The 24,724-nt window shown below is 49.8% G+C and overlaps 11 protein-coding genes across 11 annotated transcripts; 6 read left to right on the top strand and 5 right to left on the bottom strand.

The window, feature by feature from the left end:
- Positions 1 to 177: 177 nt before the first annotated feature.
- Positions 178 to 2,415, bottom strand: EJ05DRAFT_536346 (kinase-like protein; the record flags this gene model as incomplete). The annotated part of the gene is made up of 1 exon (XM_033749311.1): positions 178 to 2,415. One exon carries the CDS (start codon positions 2,413 to 2,415, stop codon positions 178 to 180), a length of 2,238 nt encoding a protein of 745 aa, XP_033602632.1.
- Positions 2,416 to 3,276: 861 nt separating this feature from the next.
- On the top strand, positions 3,277 to 5,679 carry EJ05DRAFT_508746 (heat shock protein 70; the record flags this gene model as incomplete). The annotated part of the gene is made up of 4 exons (XM_033748029.1): positions 3,277 to 3,739; positions 3,790 to 3,899; positions 3,950 to 4,382; positions 4,436 to 5,679. The coding sequence occupies exons 1-4, from the start codon at positions 3,505 to 3,507 to the stop codon at positions 5,677 to 5,679; spliced, it is 2,022 nt and encodes a 673-aa protein (XP_033602631.1). The 5' UTR covers positions 3,277 to 3,504.
- A 1,560-nt stretch (positions 5,680 to 7,239) lies between these two features.
- Positions 7,240 to 9,192, top strand: EJ05DRAFT_498144 (uncharacterized protein; the record flags this gene model as incomplete). The annotated part of the gene is made up of 3 exons (XM_033746642.1): positions 7,240 to 7,302; positions 7,390 to 7,813; positions 7,865 to 9,192. 3 exons carry the CDS (start codon positions 7,240 to 7,242, stop codon positions 9,190 to 9,192), a joined length of 1,815 nt encoding a protein of 604 aa, XP_033602630.1.
- A 423-nt stretch (positions 9,193 to 9,615) lies between these two features.
- EJ05DRAFT_274469 (uncharacterized protein) lies at positions 9,616 to 10,521 on the top strand. The gene is made up of 4 exons (XM_033740382.1): positions 9,616 to 9,944; positions 10,003 to 10,101; positions 10,176 to 10,244; positions 10,313 to 10,521. The coding sequence occupies exons 1-4, from the start codon at positions 9,770 to 9,772 to the stop codon at positions 10,408 to 10,410; spliced, it is 441 nt and encodes a 146-aa protein (XP_033602629.1). The 5' UTR covers positions 9,616 to 9,769; the 3' UTR covers positions 10,411 to 10,521.
- A 64-nt stretch (positions 10,522 to 10,585) lies between these two features.
- Positions 10,586 to 11,744, top strand: EJ05DRAFT_474079 (serine/threonine-protein kinase-like protein). The gene is made up of 3 exons (XM_033743530.1): positions 10,586 to 10,634; positions 10,683 to 11,481; positions 11,542 to 11,744. Exons 1-2 carry the CDS (start codon positions 10,632 to 10,634, stop codon positions 11,403 to 11,405), a joined length of 726 nt encoding a protein of 241 aa, XP_033602628.1. The 5' UTR covers positions 10,586 to 10,631; the 3' UTR covers positions 11,406 to 11,481; positions 11,542 to 11,744.
- Positions 11,745 to 13,031: 1,287 nt separating this feature from the next.
- On the bottom strand, positions 13,032 to 13,935 carry EJ05DRAFT_483949 (DASH complex, subunit Spc34; the record flags this gene model as incomplete). The annotated part of the gene is made up of 3 exons (XM_033745299.1): positions 13,032 to 13,350; positions 13,411 to 13,815; positions 13,871 to 13,935. The coding sequence occupies 3 exons, from the start codon at positions 13,933 to 13,935 to the stop codon at positions 13,032 to 13,034; spliced, it is 789 nt and encodes a 262-aa protein (XP_033602627.1).
- A 76-nt stretch (positions 13,936 to 14,011) lies between these two features.
- Positions 14,012 to 16,299, top strand: EJ05DRAFT_474076 (26S proteasome non-ATPase regulatory subunit 3). Its single transcript, XM_033743529.1, has 3 exons — positions 14,012 to 14,289; positions 14,433 to 14,743; positions 14,811 to 16,299. Exons 1-3 carry the CDS (start codon positions 14,205 to 14,207, stop codon positions 15,939 to 15,941), a joined length of 1,527 nt encoding a protein of 508 aa, XP_033602626.1. The 5' UTR covers positions 14,012 to 14,204; the 3' UTR covers positions 15,942 to 16,299.
- A 188-nt stretch (positions 16,300 to 16,487) lies between these two features.
- EJ05DRAFT_498140 (ankyrin) lies at positions 16,488 to 17,600 on the bottom strand (the record flags this gene model as incomplete). Its single annotated transcript, XM_033746641.1, has 3 exons — positions 16,488 to 17,084; positions 17,168 to 17,365; positions 17,424 to 17,600. 3 exons carry the CDS (start codon positions 17,598 to 17,600, stop codon positions 16,488 to 16,490), a joined length of 972 nt encoding a protein of 323 aa, XP_033602625.1.
- A 707-nt stretch (positions 17,601 to 18,307) lies between these two features.
- EJ05DRAFT_436048 (decaprenyl-diphosphate synthase-like protein subunit 1) lies at positions 18,308 to 19,736 on the bottom strand (the record flags this gene model as incomplete). The annotated part of the gene is made up of 2 exons (XM_033741724.1): positions 18,308 to 18,469; positions 18,522 to 19,736. 2 exons carry the CDS (start codon positions 19,734 to 19,736, stop codon positions 18,308 to 18,310), a joined length of 1,377 nt encoding a protein of 458 aa, XP_033602624.1.
- A 316-nt stretch (positions 19,737 to 20,052) lies between these two features.
- EJ05DRAFT_483945 (uncharacterized protein) lies at positions 20,053 to 20,871 on the top strand (the record flags this gene model as incomplete). Its single annotated transcript, XM_033745298.1, has 1 exon — positions 20,053 to 20,871. One exon carries the CDS (start codon positions 20,053 to 20,055, stop codon positions 20,869 to 20,871), a length of 819 nt encoding a protein of 272 aa, XP_033602623.1.
- A 10-nt stretch (positions 20,872 to 20,881) lies between these two features.
- On the bottom strand, positions 20,882 to 24,303 carry EJ05DRAFT_525270 (ARM repeat-containing protein; the record flags this gene model as incomplete). Its single annotated transcript, XM_033748840.1, has 11 exons — positions 20,882 to 21,429; positions 21,463 to 21,702; positions 21,755 to 21,873; positions 21,926 to 22,030; positions 22,083 to 22,361; positions 22,405 to 22,634; positions 22,734 to 22,931; positions 22,973 to 23,726; positions 23,776 to 23,943; positions 23,993 to 24,155; positions 24,236 to 24,303. The coding sequence occupies 11 exons, from the start codon at positions 24,301 to 24,303 to the stop codon at positions 21,027 to 21,029; spliced, it is 2,727 nt and encodes a 908-aa protein (XP_033602622.1). The 3' UTR covers positions 20,882 to 21,026.
- Between the last annotated feature and the right edge of the window lie 421 nt (positions 24,304 to 24,724).

The following is a 24,724-nucleotide window of genomic DNA, read 5'->3' as shown; positions in this document are numbered from 1 at the left end:
ATAAATGGCGTCTAATGTGTCCTGAACTCCAATTCATCGTGACTTCGGTACCACAGATATGCTTCGAGTCAGCGTCTGCTCCAAGTGCATTTACAACATAAGCTACATAGCTGCGGTGCTGAAGTGGTAGAAGAATTCCTCGAGTCATCACTTTTGTTAATGCCTAGGTATGACAAATTACTCATTTGATTGAGACGCTGACTCAAACGGATCCTGGTCACTATGGCAATCTGAACAGCCAATTGGTAACCAGCTGGACATCAGAATATCCTCAGTCGTCGGTCTATCATGGGCCTCATAATTGATCATGGCGGCGACCAAGGCGCAGAACTTTGGAGAAAAGGCACCATCTTTGGGTCGACAACCAAGTCTAACAAGCCAGGCTTTTAATTCCGTAACGTTCGCCTGATATGAATCATCATAGTCTGGATTGTTCTCACGGATCTTGTCTAGCTCATCAGCGTGTGGCGCCGAAGAGCCCTCGCTGTGCTCACTACTAGCCAGCTCTGTATCGAAGACAGCGGCAATGATTTCCAGAAATACACATCCCATGGAAAATATGTCGGCACTGAAGCCACGAGGTGCTTGGTCAACCACCTCAGGAGCAGCATAACGTTTCGTGAAGGATGTCCTGCCCGAGGTCTCGGCGTCCTCGGAGCACCGATACGAGCGAGCGATCCCAAAGTCAGCAATGTAGACCTTATAATGGTTAAGCGGTGCTGGTATTCTCGATCGAAGGACCGAGCGCCGAATATCTCGGACAAGCAAGTTCTTGGGTTTGATGTCCATGTGTTTTATGAGAGAATCGTGCAGAAAATTCATTGTCTCCAGAAGACAACGTACGAATCCCACAAGGTGGTCCCGTCGGGGCGCGACTTCCTCTCCCGATTTCAAAGACACAATAAAGGTCTCTAAATTCCACTCTGTAGCAGGATAGAGGAGGATCGATAAATTCTGCTTGACAACATACGTGCCTACAACTCGAACCACGTGGCAATGCTTGACACGCTGAAGATGTTCAACTTCTTTGATTGCTTCCTCTCTTCGAAATTTGCGGTTGCATGAAATGGTCTTACGAGCAAGTCGGATCCGTTTACATCGTACACTCTGAACAACAGCACTCGCTGTATGGCCAAGAAGGTTCTCCTCGACAATGGGTATATCATTCTCTTCCGAGGGCTCGTATTCTACATGTTGCCCTTTCCCTGACCAGTTTAACTCAGACATCTGGTCCGGGATCAAGGATAGAGATCGGAGGAAATCAAGCCATTCACTGGACTTCGTAGAAGATGCCATATTATGAGCCTCCGCGCTATGTAGACTAGCTTGCGCAGTAGCAAAGCTTTTGGCAGATGAGAAGCTATGGTGGCTCGATACGCTGCTATCTCTCTTGATGCTTCTACGGTTGTAGGAATTGCTCATCCTCCAGCTTGAGCGAACGCTATTACGTGCCTTCGTATAGATCGACGGGGCAGTGGCTGGGGCATTCAATATGTCAGTCCCCTGGTCGTTCCAATTCTCGGATGCTGCTCGCGCATTGTCCAATGTGGATTCCGCACTGCTCCTACGTAGTGTGGCAGGTCTCGCGTCTGGCATATCAGCACCAACTTTACTAAACTCCCTGTGACTTGAAGAACGCTTGATTGCTGGTCGATACTTGGCAACACCATCTGCATCGTAACCAGATTCGTCATCATGGTCGTCTTCTTCCGTGATAGTTGCAGGAAGTGGTGGAGGTCTGGATACTATAGAAGTCGGTCTGCTTCTGACATGCGAAAACCTGGATCTAGCCAAATCTTCCCGCACTAATGGGCGGACATCCACCATCAGAGGTGACGGATGAAGTATTCTCCATCCGTCATAAGGCTCAAGTGGTGAACGGGACATGAGACCTGATGCCTCTGTGAGCTCAGTCTGCGACGTCTCCACAACTGAAGATACACCAGAATGCAGTGACGACGCATACATGGAATCCGAGTCCCCAGTATCACTTGAATCGATTACAGTAGCCAACCGGTTATCTAGTTCGCAGACGAATTCTGCAATGAGAGTGCGGAAATGCTCGTGGCCCATGTTATCTATAAAGCTGGGAACAATCGGCCGCAGATCTCTCAACTGTGAGGCGGTCACAGCAGAATCGGTGAGGTCTACGGGTAGGGTATAAGTACTGGACCTTCCTCTCTTGAGTAACTCGTAAACTATGTCGTGCTTGAGAGCTTCGAAATGCGCGTTTGGCATGGATGCCATATACTGAGTTCGCTTGCTCTTTTCGAGCGGAGTCGGACTGCCATTGACAAATCGAATCTGATCTTCGACCTCCCTTTTGAGTACATCCTGTAGGTACAAGGAGCGTGAGGGTTCTGACAGGCCAAGGTAGGCCTCCAGAGCGTCAACCAAGTTGTGTCCGTCGGACATGTTGGTACAGTTCGCCAAGGAGGCATCAGCTAACGCTGCGACACGCTTTAATGCATTCGAACATAGATTTGCTTCGAATTAAAGCATTTGCCCTCCATAACATTTCAGGAGCGGCCAAGTAGGGTTCAGCCGTTGTCTTAGGACAGCAGTGAGGTTGAATGCAACGTCTTACAGCCATCCTGGAGCTGATCCTCAAAACCGGTGGGGGCGGCCGCTATACAGATCTCACTCACTAAGGAGCAGGTTGAACATTAGTTGTAGGAGAGATAATGGAACATCGACTTGAGTACCCTGGTAAGTACATCGTCAAAGGTATATACAGTCGAGAGGATTCTTGTGAACTCCTAATATAGCTTAAGACAGGACATATGCTTAATCTGCGCTCATCGAGAAGTCATGCCAAGAAGATAAGCCTACTTTCAGAGGCCACCAAGGATTGGGAGCGCGCGAACTGCAGTTCTTGAACTTGTGATATCAGCTGTGAATGGCTATATTGTATACTTGAATACTTTGCTAGATCTACCACATATGCGTTCGTACCTTGTGAGTGCATTGGAGCCACCAGCCGCTAAGGTACGTCGTTGTGAATGCAAGACTTGGAAGAGATTCCGTACCCGGACATCGAGGGCGGTGATGGTAATGGTAGACAAACTTGTATCAACGTGGCCTTTGACCTCTCCGGTAGTATTACCGTTCCTATTCAATGAGTCAAAATGCGCAAAGGGATTGTTGCGACCAATAGAAGCTGCTGGATGCTGCCAGAGTGGATGCAATACGGTGGTCATTGTCAAGTACCAGTAGTCTTGGCATAGTTTGTTGTTGAAAGGTGTCCTCTAGCGCTAGCGCCTTCGAGAAAGCCACCTTTTCTATAACCTTCGACTGAACAAATAAAGACCCGCCACCAGACTTGAATCCCAACTTCTTCTTTTCCTTCATCTTCCTTTCCTTTAGGACCATTCAACAGCAAAGGGGACAACACCCAGCACACCCCACCACCAATAGACATTCTCCTCTTGCCTGCTCTTTTGAAGGGACACTGGTACATCTTTCCGACGACATTTCCACCACATCCTCCCCCTCACACACACCATGGCCGGTCCACGGTCAAGAGCGGGCTCGTCCCGATCAACATGGTCGATCGCCTTCTATCTTCTCGTGGTCCTCGTTGCTGGCTTGATGTTCTCAACTGCGAAAGCAGATGATCAAGAACCTCTCAAGGATACCAGCGTCACAGGACCTGTCATCGGTATCGATTTGGGCACAACCTACTCATGTGTGGGTGTCATGAAGAATGGCAGAGTAGAAATCATGGTCAACGACCAAGGTACGAATGATGCCACAATCATGAGAAACGAATCACTAACCGCGTGTCAGGTAACCGTATCACACCATCATGGGTCGCTTTCACCGACGAGGAGCGCCTGGTCGGAGACGCCGCCAAGAACCAGTTCGCTGCCAACCCACACAGGACAGTATTCGATATCGTGAGTGTTTGTGGACCGATGCCCCGGACTTCGGCTAACCTCTTTCACAGAAACGTCTTATCGGTAGGAAATTCGCCGAGAAGGAACTCCAAACCGACATCAAGCACTTTCCTTTTAAAGTTATCAACAAAAATGGACAACCTAGGGTCGATGTTGAGGTACAAGGCGAACAGAAGACATTCACGCCTGAGGAGATCAGCGCTATGGTTTTGGGCAAGATGAAAGAGGTGGCAGAAAGCTACCTCGGTGAGAAGGTCACAAACGCTGTCGTCACTGTCCCAGCTTACTTCAACGATGCTCAAAGAGCTGCTACTAAGGACGCCGGTACAATCGCTGGCCTGAATGTGTTGCGTGTAGTGAACGAACCTACCGCTGCCGCCCTGGCATACGGTCTAGATAAGACTGATAAGGACGAGCGCCAGGTCATCGTTTACGATCTCGGTGGTGGTACCTTCGATGTCTCCATTCTCACCATTGACAATGGTCAGTACATTCCGCTGACCATCATTCTGGATCTAGACACTAACGCTTCACAGGTGTCTTCGAAGTCCAAGCTACTGCTGGTGATACGCATCTTGGTGGTGAGGATTTCGACCAGCGTGTTATCAACTACTTCACGAAGAAGTACAACAAGGAGAAGAATGTCGATATCACCAAGGATGCTAAGACTATGGGTAAACTCAAGCGTGAAGTCGAGAAGGCGAAGCGTACACTTTCCTCCCAAAAGACCACCAAGATCGAAATCGAGAGCTTCCACAAGGGCGAGGATTTCTCCGAGACTCTCACTCGTGCTAAGTTCGAAGAGCTTAACAATGATCTTTTCAAGAAGACTCTTAAGCCCGTTGAGCAGGTGCTCAAGGACGCTAAGATGAAGAAGAGCGACATTGACGACATTGTTCTTGTCGGTGGTTCCACTCGTATCCCCAAGGTGCAGCAGATGCTCGAAGACTTTTTCGGCAAGAAGGCCAGGAAGGACGTCAACCCTGACGAGGCTGTCGCTTACGGCGCTGCGGTCCAGGGAGGTGTTCTTTCTGGAGACGAGCAGACTTCCGGTGTCGTTCTGATGGACGTTAACCCATTGACACTTGGTATCGAGACTACCGGGGGTGTCATGACTCAATTGATCAAGCGTGGTACAACCATCCCTACCAAGAAGAGTCAAATTTTCTCGACCGCCGCGGACAACCAGCCCGTGGTCTTGATTCAGGTCTTCGAAGGTGAACGTTCCATGACCAAGGACAACAACAACTTGGGCAAATTTGAACTCACGAACATTCCACCTGCGCCCCGTGGCGTTCCCCAAATCGAAGTCACGTTTGAGCTTGACGCCAACGGTATACTTCGTGTTTCGGCAGCCGACAAAGGTACCGGGAAATCCGAGTCCATCACCATCACCAACGACAAAGGCCGTCTCACAGCTGAGGAAATTGAACGCATGGTTGAAGAAGCAGAGAAATATGCCGATGAAGATAAGGCAACTCGCGAGAGGATCGAATCACGAAACGGACTCGAGAACTATGCGTACAGCCTGAAGAACCAGGTCAATGATGAAGAGGGACTTGGCGGCAAGATCGATGAAGATGATAAGGAAGCGCTCATTGAGGCTGTTAAAGAAACGCAGGACTGGCTCGATGAGAACGCAGCATCAGCTACTGCGGAAGAGTTTGATGAGCAGAAGGAGAAGCTCAGCAATGTGGCGTATCCCATCACCAGCAAACTCTACGGAGGTGCTGGTCCTGGTGAGGACGACGATGAGCCCGGTGACCACGACGAGCTGTAAAAGTGTGGCATGTATAACAATTGGCATTATCGCCTTCATTGTATAAATGGAGGAGGCATCCGTGTTAAGGGGCATGACGACATGTGGCGGAGGGACGCGATGGGTATTCAAACATGATTCAATAGTGGACATATAAAGGCATAACACGATATTCACGTTAGAGATACAACGAATAGCGAATCATAAGCTAGCCATAATCCAACGTCTCGACGCTACAGTGAGGGGACAATAATCTGGGGACACTTGGCTGCCTGAAATGCGCCTGATATGTCCCCCGACTAATGTCCTACTAGTACTGTAAATTGTGACGTGGTCGTGAATGGAACCATATGTTAATAGGTAATTAGTGGGCGCAGTGCGTTGAACAGTAAAGGGGCGGCCAGCCAGGGGGTGGTTTGAGGCATTGAGAGATTAAGCGGGGTTGAAGGCCAATGGAGACGGTCACACGGCGCAGTGTTTCAAGAGACGGACGGGATGGATGTCATTGGATGACACCGGCAGAGTTTTGAGCAGCATAAGAGACCATTCTAAATATACACAGTATGCATGTAACGACAGAGAGCAAACAATTATCTACTGCGACACAATTATCCACTGTTTGGATGCAACCTCACGCAAGGCTTGGGCTGGTGAGCGGGAGGCGGGCGGCGTTATCGGACCAGGAGGAGCATTAAGGAACAGGTCTAGCGGGACCGGGGATGAGGTGCAGCTGATGTTTTGTTACAAGGTCACTGATTGGCCGGCCAAAGACGTTTTAGATTGGAATGCGACACCTGGGCAGTGCGACTATGATGCCCCAATCCTCAATGCCATGCGACCACCCCCTCGGCCAACCCCCAAGAGAGAAAAGAACACCACACCACCTAACCAACCACTCTCTGCCACTTCCACCTCCCATGTCGCTACACTCTGACACTTCACCCACTTTAGCATCTCGACGTCTCGAGCACCTCACGATCCTTTTAACAATGAATTGATTGAAACAAACAGCTCAAAGTTCACTTCATACCCATCGCCGTCACCATCCATCGCGAAAACACTCACTGATACCCATCGCGAAAACACTCACTGATACCTCTTCTCGCATACACTCCTTCATACAACGCAGCACATACGCAGGGTCTCGATAACTGTGCGTACACTGCCCCCGATCACACGAATCGCCTCCCTCTTCTTAGAGCGCACAACACTCTCGCTGCTTGCCATCGTTGACCGATTCACTGCTTTCGAAGCAAGCTCCAAACATTTCCCTTCGAACTTCTTACGTTCCCAACCATCCCGAACGACATGCTGTCTCACTAACTATCATACACTGGATGTAACCACTACGTGCGACACATCCTTGTCGCTACAACGCGCGAAATTGACGCGCTCACCTACAGTTAACAGCTAAACTTCGTCTGACCTCACTTATACCATCATATCATTTCGGATGCGGTGTAGACAGCTGGCCTGTCACAATTACACCTAAGCGTACTGCCTAATTAAGGATCCAAAAAAAAGTATCATCGGAACTATAGCAAGCAGCGCTGGGTCGTCGGAATCAGAAAGATCGCCAACATGGGTTGTATGGGTAGAGACTCGGAGAAGGTTGTCAGTGAGGACCAGAAGTGGGCATATATTGTACGTCCTCAATCGCGTCCAGCTTGCTATAACAGGCAGTCTACGTCAACACAATCTTCGGGTAGCTGTTTGTGCTAACTATTGCAGACACTTTCCGACTTTAGGAGCAAGTCATGTCTCGCTGGATTTTCTTACGTATGGTTGTGGATCCTTACTCTCATTTCAATCGGTGTCTATGCCGCAGACACTTTCACCGCAGTCAATCTTCTTGCATTCGATCGTTGGTCGAGCCAGGTACGGCCTGTCATTCCATTCGTTTACGCAAAATGGATTTTTGCTGGGGCCATTATATTCTCCTTTGCCCTCTTAGCCTTTGAATGGGTTCTAGCTATTAGAGCTTTGCGAAGGGGTGGTGTTGTAGACACTTACATGGACCCGCTTGCTGCCATCGTCCAGAGTATACGACCGGACCAGGGTCAAGGCTTCCGACGTTTTCTTGTCCTGGCTGAACTCACCAAGAGTAAGAAGGGGGTCAACTACATTGCGCTCTTTGTGTACTTCCAGTTCAAAGGTAAGTCTCCTGCTTCGCACCTACTGGCAGTCACTGATTGATTCTTGACAGGCGCCATCCGAGTCATATTCGCCGAAGGTCCCCGTGTTGTTATCAATGCTATGACTCTTTGGTCTGTTATGAGACTCAACCTCATTCCTGAGGGTGAGCATCAACCTGAAAACGGCCGATCGAAATTTGCCCAGTTCTTTGTCAATATTGAGGCACTAGCAGAAGCCAACAAAGAGCAGACAGTCATTTTGTCGACTATGACTTTCACATTGGTCATCTGGGCCTTTGAAATCCTGTTCTTATTTATCGCTCTTGTTTTGTACCTTCTGTTTCTTTGGCATCACGTCCCTAACACAGATGGATCCCTGGCGCGTTACTGTCGACGCAAGATTGAGTCTAGATTGGAGCGTATCGTCAGCGCCAAGACACAAAAGGCTATCGCCAAGTCAGAGGCGAAACGAATCAAGGATGAGCAAAAGGCAGCCAAGAAAGAAGACCGACCACAATGTAGCAAACAACCGACCCTCCCTGTGCTCAACACGACATTTGACGACGACGACACGATGTCAACACCCTCGCTAGCAAGACTCAATTCTGTGGCAACCTTACCGCCATACTCATCTTTACCGCCTACACGGAGCAATACCGCTGCAGGTGGTTCTATAGATGATCGCCAACCTAGGATGCCAGAGTTTGAAGATGAGTTCGAAAGATCAGGAATGCAGGCTCGATCCATGACTCAATCTTCCAGCTATAGCGCTCATACCGATGGTCCACTTCTCAGCTATGCGAGCCCCATGGGCTACGACGAGCCGGGACGCTCATCGCCTATCCCAGTGATGCCACCACTGGAACGGATGAATGATTTCAACAGAGTAGGCACCGACCGCCCCTACTCCCCGATGTCACGTCCTGTCACATCAAATTCGAACCGGAATGGGCCTTACGGCGGTATGCGCCCACCTCCACGTTCAAACACAGCATTCAGTGCCCCCGGCCGCGGCCCTTCTGGTCCAATGGACGGTCCACCTAGATCAAACACTGGAATGGGACGTCGAACACCAGGACCTCCACCGATGGCAGATCAGTGGTCGCCTTACGAGGCCGACTATACAACCCAGAAGGGTCCTTCGTACGAGATGAGTCGTGTGGACACTTCCCACAACGATGCGCCACCAAGGTCGCTGACGCCAGGCGGGCCACCTAGGGGGGTAACATCGTCTGTTCCGCCACAGCGCAGCTTCATGTCGCCCGTCGGATCACAAGCTGGTGGATACAGAAGTGCGTCTGCAGCGCCGCAACAGCCCGCGTTCACAGTCGCCAGTCAAAGGCAACAAGCTGGATGGCATGGCGGCGCACGCCTGGGCAATGGACAGTTCCGCAACTGATTGCCTCCTGCAACTCTCATGATTCTCACATCTTGATTTCTTATGACTCTTATCCACGTACGTATGCCTTGTTTTTGTTTCTACACTTCGTTTATACCCGCCATTTGTGAGGCACCTTTCTTCTGGATCTGCGCGATCCATTGAGCGGCAACGGCTATTGTCTGCCGTGACGCAATATTTGCAGATTCTTCGCCGTGAACGATCTTTCTTGTTATGAAAATCGATGGATTTGGTGGTCTTTGCGCATTGAGAATTGATGCCCCTTGGTAAACCTCTTTGGGCGTCACGAGAGCTTGGATCTCTATGTATATACATATACTCGTGCAATGCATAAAAGCAATAAATGCATATCCGCTTGTAATATTTGGGCACTCTCGAGGTAATATTGTGGTGCTCCACAGGGTATCAAGTTGTTTCATACGGCGCGAAGGCGGGGGGTTAATGTTAATCGGCCCTACCTCGCTGAATCCGGGATCCCTTAGCCACGAAACATCACGCACATACCTCCCTCTCTAATGTAATCTTCCAAGCACAAACAATACAGGGCGAACATTCTGTCTCTATCTCTCCTGAAACCATGGCGCCCTCACTTATAAATGTCTTCCGGACAGTTCCGAAAGAGCTTTTCCGCGTCAATTACGGATTGGCGATTCGTCTTCGAGAGTGGTCCCTACAGCGACAGCGCAGTTATGACATCCTCACTGATTCTGGTCGCGTGAAGGCAAAGGCTCTCGATCCACACAATTATAAGCGTATGGATTCAGCCACCCACTTCACGGTTATACATTCCCAGCTAAACACATCCGGTAGCTCCGAACGGCGCCTCTATGCGACCAATGGGTTTTTATCAGAAGAAGCTCGTAGCACAGCTTCGGGGGGAAAGTGGTGTAATATATTGTATACCTGCTGGTATTATTAGCTTCAGAGACCTTTGGATCGCTGCAGGTTTTCCTGACTCGCTGTAGGCACGCGGTTGCCCGCAGACTTAATCTTAGTCCACGAACATACTGATCACTACTCCCTCCAGGCAGCGACAGAAATGTCACTTGAACGTGAGTCTAGCTCCACTGAACTCCCGCTTTGTGATTTAGATGTGGGATGAGGCTTATACTGCTGGCAGAATTGAACACCAAGATAACCTCGTTCTTGGCGTCTAGTGGGACCATCATGGATAAAAAACAATGGCTTCAGGAGTATACAGGCACTGGTAGGTCGTAAAATGAATTAGGTCTATGAAAATTCAAGTCGCCAGAAGAGATACTATAATGGCTAGCAAAGGATTTGGCATAGCCACATCGCCCGATATGCTTGGCACATAGATCTATGCTGTTACCTAATCATTCAAGCTAGAGACGCGGTCTCCTAGGGTTTGCGAGAAACTTGATACCTTTATATAAGCTTCATGACAAACATCCCCATATCTACTGCAAACACCCAACATGGTATTTTTGTAACATTAAATATATATATGCAGATTTTCACGTGTCCAGAGCACCCATGTCGTCGAATATGCCGAAGCTTTCGAAACTGTATACGGCGATCTCACGTTCTCGCATACGAAGATTATCGCGAAACATGAATCTTCCTACCTTTATGCTCTAAGCGATCGCCGCTTTAGAGCGAAGTCCGAAATCGATCTACAACTACTTACTCTTGTTCCTATTCCCAGTTCCAATATCTGGCCGGATTTCCCATCACACTTCACCAGAGCACCCGATGACGCAGCTCTACACTATCATGTTAAACGGCCTCACTTGATTGATTATGGAGATACAGAGGTATCTACTCGCATGAGCGACGTAATGTTACACGAAGCTCAAATCTGTGAGATTCTTCGACGATCTCCACATCCCAATATCGCACAATATCACGGATGCGTCGTTGACGATGGCAAGATATCCGGTCTCTGTTTCGAAAGATACGATCATGACTTGCTCCAGGAGAGCAAAAGCCAGAGAAGTTTCAGCTTGGCAGCTTGTTTGACCGATATCCGACGCGGCCTCACGCATCTCCACGGCCTCGGCATAATCCATTGCGATATCAATCCGAGTAATATCCTATGCAAGGATGGGCGCTTTGTCATTGGAGATTTTGATTCATGTGCTTTTGAGGGTCAAGAATTAGGGCTTAAAGGTGGTACGATTGGATGGAGATTGGAGGATTGCAGAGTCGCGAAGCGAGAGAATGATTTTTTTTGGATTGTCAAAGATTGAGAGTCACTTCGCCGCCCTCAGCAATCCAAAACCTGAGGAAGCTTAAGACATCCAATGACTATCTAGGCGGTTTAAGGTAGAACATTATTCCTAGAATAGCGACAAGTCGTCTGCCCACAATCTAACATTTGTACAGTGAGGGAACATTGATCCGGGGAGACTTCGCCGCCTGAAATGTGCCTTTAATGTTCTCAAACTAATGTCCTAGTACTGTAAGTACAGGTCAGTCCATCAGTACTATATCTTGTGCGAATATCGCAGTAGTCTTTAGGCTCCTCGAGCTCAGTTGGAGCCATCTAGGAGCAACCTTGTTGGCAATACTGATGCCTCTAACGCTGCTAAATTTAGACTGATATTGATAATGCAGACATTCCTCCCTGGCGAAATTTTCCGGTATTTGCAAGGAGACAGGCGTAAATTCACGTAAACTTAGTCGACTAGAGGTGGGGAAGTATACCAAATGTTACTGAATGGCAAGTACGACTTGATTATAAACGTGGAATCATATCGACGCTTGCTGGTTACAACATATCTATCTTGCTACTTGTCCACATTACGCAGTCAGTCTTTGCTCTTCCGTCACGAACTGGAGTCACCAAGACAGTCCAAAGGTTGGGCTTCGTGGTTGGCTTAGTAATGAAGAAGTTCACCGCCGGGAGGTAGATTACGCTCATTCATAGTCCATCGGACGGGCTAAGCTAAGATTTCATAATGGATAGAAATCCGACTTTTGCTCGGTCGCCTTCTATAGCTATGGTTAACAGTCTAGGCGCTCAGCGCGGACGAAAAACATGCTATCGGTATGTTTTAGGATTTACTAACTTATACATCCCTATTTTGAATTTATTCTTAGATCTTATTTTTGTATGTAATTTTTGGGTCAGTCTTAGCTTAGAATTTAATTGGACTGTATAGTCAATACTAATAGAACTATCAAGGGTTAGATAGTGTATCTACATAAACAAGGCCCTCTTCTTCTAGGTCGACGAATGCTCTAAAGCATACCCTAATAGTATTTATGGCTAATTTAGGATCTTTTATGTACTTCTTAAAAGAAACCTGTGCTCGAGCTTTGCCCATCCATCGAAAAGCAAGACTAAAGGACTTCTAAGCCGTCCAACCCGTAGGATCGTCGAAAATATTATATAATTTTCAAAATGGCCTGATTGATCGCAGACGTTCGTGAATAATGAATTAGTGCAGTCGGAAACCTTAACTCTTTACAAACATGGTACTCAAGCTAAGGGCGACATTCCTTAACTACTAGCATTTTGTTGTCTGTCTGATCGATTCGGAACCATGCATCATGTGGATGTCGTCGTTGAAACCCTCCGGCAAACCTACATGGCGAAGCATGCGATATGAGAATGGCTTCCTTGAACCTCTGTACTGCTCATCTCTTGGATGGTGCTCCTGCATGTCCAAAATACTTATGGTCTTGACCTTCTAGATACTATAGAGAGTATTTGTCTGGAGAACAAAGCTTATCGGAAGTCTTTGTGACCGACGACGTCTCAGTTATCGACTGAGGGAATAGCTTCAATCACACGGAAGGTTTGCCCGGAACTTACTTTGTACCTAGGTTGGGTTGTCGAAACCGTATCCGTTGCCATCCATTTGATAGCCTCATCGCAGGACCCCTGTAATGTCTTTGCCCATCGAAGTAACACGTTCTTCGAGTCCAAGCTTCTTTTGTTCAAGCTCCTTAATTGCCTCTTCTTCTCTATGATAGTCTTCATCGGTCAGAGGTGCCTGTATTGATTCTGGTTCCGCCTCGGGATGCTGATCTGCCTCATCATCATCGTCAAAGTCACGGCGACGGTTCATTCGATTCAACCGTTCGTTTTGTTCGGCGACTTTGATCTCATAGTCTTCGATAGACACGATCAACTCGAGATGTCGTTTGCGCAGGGCTGCAATCTTCTCTTGCGCGCCGGCAATGGGACTGTGCATGTCAGCGTTGTTCGACCTTACGCCATCACCGGGCGCATGTTGATCCACTTACTACACACTGCAGAGTCTTTCCGCGCCCTCTAAGAGTACGTTCACATCAATGTCGTGTTTGTCTCGGGCATCGAATGTTCTGTATCCCATCCCAGTGCCAACGCCACCACCGCCACCACGTCTGATCTTCTCCACCAGCTCTGTGCCCAACACAGCAGCAACAGCAGTGTTTCTCCTGGGCGCTCTCACGGCGTTTGCGCCACCCCCTGTAACTGTAGTCGCGCCATTGATGTTGAAAACCGTGTTCCTACGATTCGAGCTTATGGACGGGTCTTGCGCTTTAGGCGTGGGTGGTGGAGGTGGGACAGAGAATAGTGCACGCTCGTGCAGTTCGGTATCGCGTATAAGGGTCGTGATGTCGTGCGTTTGGAGGAGTGCGTTGGTGAATATTTTGGGCGGGGGAAAGCTGGACGCGTACACTTAGTCGCGAGACCTTCCAGTGCGTGCATAATCAGACTTACGCAATGTCGCTAATACCGGCTGCACAGGAAGAGATCTGCTGAAGATGATTATCCAGAGCCGTCATAATGAAAGTTCTTCGATGCAGGTAGATTGCTGCATCAATTCTATATCTGTTTTATCAACATGTAAACATCAAATGGATGGCGTACTAAGGTATGCTCCACAAGCTCAACGCTTACCTAAACAAGACCGACCGTGCTTGCTCTCACTCTGGGTAGACAGTCCGTAGAGCTATCTGCAGCTCTCCGACTACGACACCAACAACTATCCATTTCCACACTCACTCGACACTTCCCACCCTCCACTCTACCTCGCACTTACCAACATACCAAGATGACGGACTCTATGGAAGGCGTTGTCAAGGATGAGTCCCAGAGCCAGCCCAAGGAAGAGAACGTTCATGAGAAGACAGTATCAGGTACGACAATATCTCATACGCTCGAAATATGGTTATCCGCCTTTCATGCCCTTGTGAGCTGTGTCTTGCAAGCGGTCACCCTCGTCGATTCTGCATTACGTACCTTTTATATCTGTCGGGCGCTACTCACATATGTATTGCAGACATCAAGTTCAACTTCACACTTCTGGAGCGGGCCGTAGCACAGTTCGATGCCCGCTATACCCTTAGAGCTCTTCGCTCAATATCCTCCCTGCGAAAGCGTCTGTCCGGTGAGATCATCGCCGAATCGATCATCTCAACCTACCCTCCAAACAATGGGACCGCACAAGTCCTTCTCCGAGCTACTGGTCTAGATGGCGATGAGCTCACGCAGATCGCCCGCCGCATATCATCAACTTCAACTGGAAGCACGAAACAGGAGAAGAAGGAACCGCTGCCAGAGATAGACGTATACCTTGCGATCCTTGCCCAGGTATGACACCTCTGGCCTTGATAGGACAATTCATAATTTGCCAAAGGCGTCGCTAATCCTAATATAGGTGCTTCTATATGACGGCAAGAACTACAAGATCGGGGCAGAGTTCTCTAAGGCTTTGGTCGGCCGCGTCCGCGATCTCAACAGAAGAACACTAGACTCCCTGGCTGCCAAAGCCTACTTCTACTACTCTCTCTTCTACGAAGCCTTAGATCCCAAGCCACCATCCAAGCAATCGCCACTTATCAGTATTCGCGGCACGCTGCTTGCTGCTCTCAGAAGCGCAGTATTGCGCAAGGACTCAGACACGCAAGCATCAGTCACGACGCTGCTACTCCGGAATTACCTTTCTACGGCAGACATAACTCAGGCTGATCTCTTGGTGGCTCAGACTCAATTTCCGGAGGCCGCTACGAACAACCAAGTCGCACGATACCTCTACTACCTCGGTCGAATCCGAGCTATCCAGCTCTCGTACACCGAAGCACACGATCATCTTGTCAGTGCGACGCGCAAGTCACCGAACAGTGCCGTGGCGACTGGCTTTTATCAGCAGTCGACAAAGCTCCTGGTGGTCGTCGAACTTCTCATGGGCGACATCCCTGATCGCGCTCTCTTCAGCCAATCTCGCCTAGAGCGCGGGCTCGAGCCATACTTCTACCTCGTCCAGGCTGTCCGCGTGGGAGATTTGCAAGGCTTCCTCAAAATCGTTCAGCAGAACTCGCCTACGTTCCACCGCGACGGAACATATACCCTCATCCTTCGACTCCGTCAGAATGTGATCAAGACAGGTATCCGGATGCTTTCCCTGTCGTATTCCAGAATCTCGCTTCGAGATATCTGTATCCGTCTTGGCCTCGACAGTGAAGAATCAGCGGAGTATATCGTCGCCAAAGCCATACGTGACGGTGTCATAGAGGCTTCGATCGACCATGAGAAGGGATACATGCAGACAAAGCAAGCCGGTGACATATACGCCACACGCGAACCAGGCGAGGCCTTCCATGACCGCATCCTCGCATGCCTCTCGCTCCACGACGAGTGTGTCAAAGCGATGCGGTACCCCATGAACCAGCACCGTCTTGAGCTGAAGAACGCCCAGGAAGCCCGGGAGAGGGAACGCGAGCTCGCAAAGGAGATTCAGGATGGAGACATTGACGAGGATGACGCGGCGGGCGAATTCGAGGGGTTATAAAGAAGACGCGTAATGTATGATAGTAGCACTTGTTGTTGATTCCATATCTCCGACCAACCAACGAAGGGGAAAAACTGCATGGCGCATCTAAACAATAGATCAAACATTTCATGATGCTGTTTTTCGAGATGAAGATGTATGTCATGCTGGCAAGAGGTATTTGATTGTTGCAGACCGCCAAATAACGTAAGAGGTTGACTAATTGGTTCGTATGAGATGTTGACGTCCCACTAGAATACCCTGCATTGGGTTCTCTGACTATACACATATTGTGCTTAGCGATGGCAATCCTGATGTAACGAACAAAGAACCTTGGTACGTCGCTTCACAGCGAAGACATCGCGACAAATCTCTCTAGATACGTGATTTACGCTCTGCCGTACTTCGAATACAAAATCAGCGGAATATCCAAGACGAACAGTATGACGCCAACTCCAAGGAGTGCCGTGAGTTCCCACTAATCCCACTATTCATACACATACCAAACGCCTGTTTGTACAAAATGCATGAGCCATTCCTTCCCACGCCGCCTCTCAAAACTCCTCTTCAATCTCCACTGTGCGCCCTTGCCCTCAACCCGCTCTGCATCTGCTGCATATTATTGACGACCCTCTGCCCAGCCGCTCCAATCCACTCGCTCCTGCCTGTCGTCGGCGTCATAGCCCGCCGCTGCTCGACAGGACTCCACTCTACGCGCGGCGGCGCCGGCAATATACTCCCGTCATCCACCGCGCGTCCAAGTACATCCTCGCTCGTCACTAACCTAACTCCTCCTCCACCTCCCGGACGGCGATTCATGCCATGATGAGCACCCCCATTACCACCTCCTCCACCTGTCCCACCACCAGCAAGCAACTGATCTTTCTTCTGCGCCGCCTCAATTTCCGCAACGAGAGTCTTGAAATACTGCTCCGCGGCCGCGGTGGCGCTGTATGCGATTGGCGTCCATGAGAATGCATTCTGGGCGACGGGCGAGGCGCCGAATTGGAGGAGGAGACGGACAGCTTTGAGTTCGCCGGCGGCGGAGGCGTGGTGGAGGGCTGTGTTGCCGCTGCGATCGGCGAGGTGGACGGAGGACGGGCTGGGTGAGGTGAGGAGGGTAGGGAGGAGGGCGGTTGTGCCGGCGCGGGCGGAGAGCATGAGCTGTTGGGTTGGGTTGTTAGTGATTTGGGTTTTTGCGGATGGATGGGTGGGAGTTTGTATATGGGAGAGAGAGGAGAACGTACGGCGTCCATGCCGGCTTTGTTTGTCCAGGGGACGCAGCGGGGGAAGGCGCGGACGAGGAGTTCGCCGACGGAGACGTGCTGGTTTTGGGCGGCGAGCATGAGTGGTGTGTCCCAGTCTGCGTTGCGAGAGATGCCGGCGTTTTCGTGGCCGGCTTTGATGAGGAAGCGCTGGTGGAGATATGTTAGGACAGTGTCCGTCTTCGTGGTCATTCAAGAGATCGTGGAGAGGCTGGGGAGAAGGTGGGTGTTGACTCACTGCGATCTCTAGGAAGCCCTCTTTGGCTGCCAGATGTAGGCTTGTGTTGCTCTTCTCGTCGAAGTCGGGGTTTTGTAGTGCGTGTGGATTGTTTCGTACGATCCGTTGGACGAGCGTGAGGTCGTTCAGAATGATGGCGCGGCGGAGGCGCCTTGATACGTCAATCCTAGAGGCCATCCATTGTCAGCCTTCTGATTGTTTCCTGATGTTTGAGGGACATATATTGTAGATGGCCGCGAAGAAGTGAAAGGACATACATCGTGACAGCAGCATGGTCTTAAGTCACCATTCCGTGTGGGCAAGAGCAGAATCAGAGCATGAGATTCCCAGGATGATGGAACCACTGAATCTGAGGTCTAGTGTCCTGTCGTCTGCTTCAACGCGTCTCGAGTGAGTGCGGGGAGGTCTCCGGCCGGGTAACAGTGGGGCTATGATGATGATGATGATGATGTAGTTTCAAGCTCCCGAGTCGTTATCACTAATTATGCTAAAAAGTGGAGAATATAATGATTGGCTCTATCAACCAGAGATGGGAAGGTCATTTGTTGAATCGTCGTCGAAAGACGTTGCCATGTGCCGGGCGTAGGCCGTCGATACGCGGACACAGACTAGGCGATGATAGGCAGCTACAGCGGAGAATGAAGGGACAAGACGAGATTCTGAATGCTTGTGCCAAGAGTTATCTATCTCCATAGTCGATCTCGGACCGACCGTTCTAAGTGTTTCCCCGAAGTATCCTCATTCTGTGTATATACATGCAGTCAGCCTACCTACTTACAGCTACATCTGATTCCGGCTCCAGCTCGTCACTAACAGAGCGGGATTCACGACAAAGTCTACTAGGGCAGAGTATAGAATGCAAAAATATGGTTACATGCTACCGTCTATTTCCTTCTCTTCATGACCTTTTCACACATCTCTACAAGACCGGCCTTTGCTTCACTGTCCGGAAACGGTGCTATTGCTTCAATGGCTTTGTCGACGTACTCCTGTGCAAGAGCTCTGGTTTGTTCGAGGCCACTACTTTGGGCCACAAGGGACCTCGCCTAATATGAGCGTTAGCAGTGTACTGTTTGATGTAACTTAGGGCTAACTCACTGCTTCCACATCACCGCTCTTACCAAATTTCCTACCAACCAACGCTCCGAGCTGGTAATTATCTTTCCACGCGAAAATCAACGGTGCCGTAGCAAGACCAAGCTCTAGGTCTGCTCCAGCTGGTTTCCCGAGCTCTGCACCACTGACGGTGTAGTCGAGCATATCATCCACCAGCTGGAAAGCAAGTCCTAGATTCTTTCCATACGTATATGCTGCTTCGACAACTTCTGGACCGCTCTGCCCTAGCAGTGCTGCCGCTCTGCATGATTTGCTGATTAAGCTCGCAGACTTGAGGTACGTCTTTTGGAGGTAGTAAGTAATCGTGTCTTCGGTCCAGACCGGATGCTTCTCATCTTTTGCAGTATTCTTCAACTGCATGAATTCGCCTTCGACCAAATTGGCAATAACAGTTGCGAGGAGCTCCGTGACCTCAGGATCGCGCAGTCTGGCCAAGGCTACGGAGGCTCTGCCGAGCAGAAAGTCCCCTGCCAGGACCGCCATCTTGTTGCCAAACTTAATGTTTGCCGAGGGAGCTCCTCGTCGCGCCTCGGAGTGGTCAATTACATCGTCATGAAGCAATGACGCCGTATGAATCAGCTCAGTAATCTCTGCCAGCCTCCTTTGCGAAGGCAGGATATCAGTACCCGCGCTAGCATACGTATAGTTCGCGTCGCTGTCAGATGCCGTAAGCGGCCTATAGCCCGGTGCATCTGGATTCCGGTCTGAAAGAATGGATGGTGAGGTGATAGGTTGATCGATCTTGCTCTGCTGCTGCAGAACGTTCCTTGAGGCCTTCGGCGTGAGCGCGGTAGCACGCGACATCAGCAATACCAGTGTTGGCCGTACGTATTTCCCTTCAGATTGTGTGTAGTACTTCGATACCGTGTCCAGCATTGGATGCCCTGACCCTAGAAGACCTCTCACATTCTGCGCAAGGAACTTCAGCTCTTTTGCCACTGTCCTGAATGGATCGATCCCGATAGGATTGTCTGCATTCGAAGCTGTTGCGTGGCTGTACACATTCTGGGCCGCCGCAACAGCAGCTGCCCAGCCGGACTGGTTCCGCCGTACTGAAGCATTACTTGATGGTGCTATTAACAACGTAGGGAGGTATGGCGCGGTATCAGAGCATCGTGGACATGCTAATAACCGTGGTCGATGGGCGGCGAATCTTTTGTGGAGGAGCGCGGAGGCTCGTGATGATGTATTAGACATTCCCTCGAACTTTGGAAGGCGAAGCGAGGGTTCAAGGCGTGAGACTATACATTTCAAATTCAATTGGTGATATGCGAAAGGTGGCGGGCGTGAAACATGCTTGCGTTGAGGAGCAAGCTCTCCGTACATGGATAATGGGTGAGCGTCAAAGATTTGGCCAGCCGAAGCGGCGCTAGCAGGGATAGTGCTCCTTGCAAGCTTCACGACTCGGCTTACGCGACTCTTGTTCATACCTTAGTCTCTACAAGCTGTAGCTGACTTTCAAATCTTCCAGCTCCAGGCATTTCTACGAACCTTTAAGATGGTACACCTTACAATGACACCTGCGATCGTAGCAGCCCTTCAGAAATGCGAAGCCCTCACTCCAGAAACCTTCGCCAAACTCCAGCGTCCCTCTGAACCACCACTCCGAGAGCCCAGCACCGGCAATCCCATCACGCACAGCCAACTCATAGACCTCTCAAAGCTCCTGAAGCAGCATGCCTCCGACCTCGAGTCCGATCCATCGCACGCCGCCTACATCCCTTTCCGTCTCCAAGACCTCCTCCGCGGCACAAAAGTCTACGTGCCCCCTCCGCCGCCTAAACCTGAACCTACGTCCGAATACAAAGCTCTGATGGCGCACCTGCGCAAGCAGGAAGAGGCACGCGCGTACGAGCGCATGCTGAATCCTGCACCTCAAACAGAGATGTTCTCACAACGCTACCCGGTCACGCCGAATGCGCGGTTTCACACAACGGCCATCGACCATGCAGAAGAGGAGGATGAGGCGACATACGCTGACGTCAACAGACAGCTAGCGCTCATTGCGAATGTGCTGATATCTATTATCGCGTGTAGTGTGGCTATATGGATGGCGGCGAGGCATTGGAGTGCGCCGACGAGGTTGGGGCTGAGTATGACGGGGAGTGGGGTTGTTGCTGCAGCAGAGGTCGTTATCTATTCTGGATATATTCGACGGGTGAGAGAGGCCAAGGCGACAGAGAAGGCAAAGGTAGAGGTCAAGGAGGTGGCCGAGTCGTGGATTATAGAAGGTAGTAAAGGTGCTGCTGAGAAGGTGAAGTTGATACCCAATGCTACTGCGCCAGACACCAAGGATGGGCAGGTCAGGTTTCGACACGGGAAGCAGAAATGATTCGACATACTATTAAGTGTCGTTTGTATTGCATATCGAAGGCTCAGGGCCTTGTCTCGCCTTCGAAGCTATTTAATCGCATAACGTTGTCCCAGGAGTCACCGAACGCCCCACCGAATGCATCGCCAAACATCACATCTCGTGTCCAATAGCTGCTACTTTTTCTGCCGCCTACCGGCCACTCCTCCAGCAAGCCTCCCAAGGTTCCCAAAGTTCGGCTTGTTCCGTGCTGGTACTGCTGGCTGTGATGCAGGCACGTTCTGCGGTGGCCTAGCAACCGCAGCTGCACTTCCAGGCCTCAGATGACTCCCTTTGGGTGGTACTTCCGGAGGATTCATTCGATCTTGCAAGGTAGCCATGGCAAGTGGCGATGAGAGTCCATCTTCCTCGAGACTAGCCAGACGCTGGGCTCTTCTTGCTCTCTCCTGCACGGCCTTGAATTTCTCGAGAAGCTCGCTCCATTTGATGCCACCATCTTCGCGAGCTTTCAGTCGATTCGGCCTGTCCGAAAATGAAGACGCGGATGAGCCAGCTTGACTGCTGGGCGTTAGGGATGATCTTGAGATGCAACGACGAGTGGGAGGAACTTACCTTCGTGGAGCAATGTGTAAATAGCCTATGGCGCTGACGCTATTTAAGCGGTTCTTCAACGCTGCAAACGCAGATGACTGCGGCAGCAGCATCAAGAGGCCATAGAGACATTTGTACAAATATGGGTACTTCTCGGGTTCCAGAAGCTGCAATCGTAAGTATGTAAATACTGGTGATTCCAGTAGCTGAACTAGCTTGTCAATCTGAATGAGCATGTTCACCGTCATCTCGAGCTCTCCACTGTAGATCATCAGCTCGTATGCAAACGGTACACCAGATCAGAGGTACTGACAATATCTGAAGCAAATTGTACGCTTGTTCATATGCTTGTGCAAGGAGGCACAGTGAGAATGTCGCGACTGCATTGTGGCACCACGACCGAAAAAGTGCCACAAAAAAGGTATGGCCATCCTATAGTCTCGTTAAGGACTCCTTCAATACGAGTACGCACATGAAGACAGACCTTCGTCTCTAGATTTCGTAGTCGCTTCCGCAGATCTGCTAACTCCGGGGCAGTTATCAAATTATTGTTCAGATTTTGCACCATAATACTAGCGAACTCGACATCCTGAAAGGAGGTGTCAGTGATGCAGCCAGGTATATGCGAAGTATCATCTTACTTCGTCTTTCTCCAGGCAGTCGGCCAGCGTCCTATATATCCGTTCGGGACTCAAACTGACGCAAAGCTGCCGAATGATGAGGTTCCCACGTGTTTCCAAAAGCCTTCTATCGGTACAGAAAAGCTTCAACAAGTTCACCATGAACGATGTAAAATATGAATCGTCGCTGTTTTTGGAGATCTGAGATAGGAGCTGCAGATCTCGAGTGACCACAGCTTCGGCTGGATCTGACAGAGTCTTGAGTAGTGCTGGAAATGTGCCATCATCAATCGCAAGGATCTTCCAAGATTAGTCAAGTAACGGTTGGGCTGATAGATCATACCTTGCGCGGGGCTTTACGATGCAACATAATCAGCCACTGTAAGGCCGCAACGCGAGTTGCTTCGTGCTCGTTCAAGAACTGGAGTGTGAGCGAGTTGACTGCTGCTTCGTAGTCAAGATCTGAGACAGGATGAGCTGGTATAGCGGGTTCCTGGGGCGGGCTAGGTGGTTGACCATCAGCAGGAGTTTTTCTGCCCGTGGTCGCGCGCTCGACACTTGTTCCTCGTTTCTCTGGTGCCTTATTCGACTCTCTTCGATCCAAATCCTTGTTCAGTGTGGCCGTTCTCTGCAACGCGAGTGGTGCAATGACATTTTCGTCCACTTTATGACCGTCGATAGACAAAGACATGATGTATCCCATCAACGAAGAGTTGACCCTATGTGCAGCTGCACGAACTTGTTCGACATCGCTTGACATCGCTGGTAATACTTGTGAGAGCAGACGAGGTACAAATGGCAGTATGTCCTCGGGACATATCTCGAAGAAACTGTCGATCCATCGTAGCGTGGTCAGCTGGATTTCTTCGTCTATATGATATTAGCCGGATTAGATAGAAGCAGATCGGTACATATCATACCAGATGATTCTCTCAGGAAAGTTGCCATGATATCGATGATCTTTGGGTGGTCAACCTGCACGTCCTGACCTGGTACCCAGTCTCCATCCGCATCTCCTGATCTTTCGTCGTTTGCAGTTGCAGTTTCTGATTCACCAGACACAGAGTGGCTGTCATCATCAACATCCTCATCAACGAGATGACCATCTTGGGCAATATCGTCGTCACTTCGTAAGCTATGACGACTGTGCCCACTCCTGTCGCTCTTCGCGCTTGAATTCGATCGTCGCATTCCCTCTTCTCCCTGGCTTCTCTTACTTTCCGCAATTCCTTTTTTGATACGCGCTATTTTCTTGATCTCTGCTAGAAATCTTTCAAGGGCTACCTGGGTCGCCGTATGCACATCTTGATTAGGATCACTCAAGAATTTTAAGAGGCCCTGCAGAAACGAAGGCAAGTACGAGACTAGCTCCAAATCTGGAATAGAGTCTAACAAGGTGATCCAAGAGACAAGGAATGTTCTCGTGAATGGATTTATGACCACTATGCGCTCTTGAAGTAAAGGGATGAAGCGTGAAAGCGAGAACGCTGTGGGCATTTCTATGGAAAGAGATTTTCTTTCCAAGGCAGATTCGGAGTCGCCAACATCTTCCGGATCTTGTAGAATGGAAACGTATGACGCGGCAGATTCAGAGACGATATCTTTTATCAGACGGTCAAGAAGCTCTGCGCCGTTCTTAACTGACAGCTCCGAGTCTGCGGCAAGCTTTCTCTGGGTGTTAGCGAGATCCAGACTGGCTGGCAGACCTACAGACCTTGCATAAAGCATCAAACACCTCATTGAAATAGACCAAGATCTCTCCTTTAGCAACTTTCGCAATGTTGTACATAGCTTCGCACGCATAGTAACGCACCCGGGCATCTTGATCGGAAAAGCAAGCCAGGACTGGGGGTACTATCTCTTCAAGGTATTGTGCCACCTCCTACAAAGGTTGTCAGATCCTTTCCTTGCTCATTGTTACGTGTTCGTACTGCTCCGAGCGCGATCGAGGCCGCAGCCAGCCCGATAAGACCTCCATTACGAGCGTGTGGTTGATGCACAGCGTATGCATATTCGTGACATAGCTGATGAACGATCTTTGCTATTCTCTCGTGGTCACTGTGGGCAAGGGAATCGCGAACAAGGGTTTCGAGCCTGGACGGTATCAGCGATGCGTTCGAACCATATTTGCGAGACATGAACTATTTCCAACACATCAGAAGCAGTCTACTTACTCGAGCGCGCCTCCTTTTCTCTTATCGTATAGCTTGTCATTCAGAGCCTTTTGGATATGAGGGTCCATCGTTCAGGTAATGTCCAATCGTGTCAACATGGCTTGAGCACCTTCTATAGCTTTAATGCATAGAACTAGTGCACGAAAGGTGAAGAGACTGATGACGAAGCAGAGAGTCTAAGAAAGTGGCAGTATCGAAAAGATTGGCGCTAGAATGTACGTTGTCGTAGGCTGACGTGCATAGGTCTGGGAGCTTGAAGCTGAACCACTATCACTATCAGATCTGTTTAAGTGGGGCTACGATGGATCGACATCACCAGACTGTTGACGGGAAGTGTGCAGGCAATTCAAACATCATCTTCTAAGCACCACACCGCAGCATTTAGAATCTCTGTTATCCCACCATCTAGCGTGATTTCCCAAAGCAATCTGCTACAGTGGGGAGCGCTTCCAGTTTGTCAATAGCTAGCAGTGTACAGCTGCTTCTCGT

The sequence above is a fragment of the Pseudovirgaria hyperparasitica genome (genome assembly GCF_010093815.1).
Source record: "Pseudovirgaria hyperparasitica strain CBS 121739 unplaced genomic scaffold EJ05scaffold_4, whole genome shotgun sequence".
Lineage (NCBI taxonomy): Eukaryota > Fungi > Ascomycota > Dothideomycetes > Acrospermales > Acrospermaceae > Pseudovirgaria > Pseudovirgaria hyperparasitica.
This window is presented reverse-complemented; position numbering and strand designations above follow the sequence as displayed.

Excerpts from the sequence above, each read along its gene's own strand:
- EJ05DRAFT_474076 (XM_033743529.1), top strand. The coding sequence starts at position 14,205 with ATGACGGACTCTATGGAAGGCGTTGTCAAGGATGAGTCCCAGAGCCAG. Across the intron at positions 14,290-14,432 it reads TCATGAGAAGACAGTATCAG|ACATCAAGTTCAACTTCACA; the intron begins GTACGACAATAT and ends TATGTATTGCAG. Across the intron at positions 14,744-14,810 it reads ACCTTGCGATCCTTGCCCAG|GTGCTTCTATATGACGGCAA; the intron begins GTATGACACCTC and ends ATCCTAATATAG.
- EJ05DRAFT_274469 (XM_033740382.1), top strand. The coding sequence starts at position 9,770 with ATGGCGCCCTCACTTATAAATGTCTTCCGGACAGTTCCGAAAGAGCTT. Across the intron at positions 9,945-10,002 it reads CGATCCACACAATTATAAGC|CTCCGAACGGCGCCTCTATG; the intron begins GTATGGATTCAG and ends CACATCCGGTAG. Across the intron at positions 10,245-10,312 it reads GACAGAAATGTCACTTGAAC|AATTGAACACCAAGATAACC; the intron begins GTGAGTCTAGCT and ends TACTGCTGGCAG.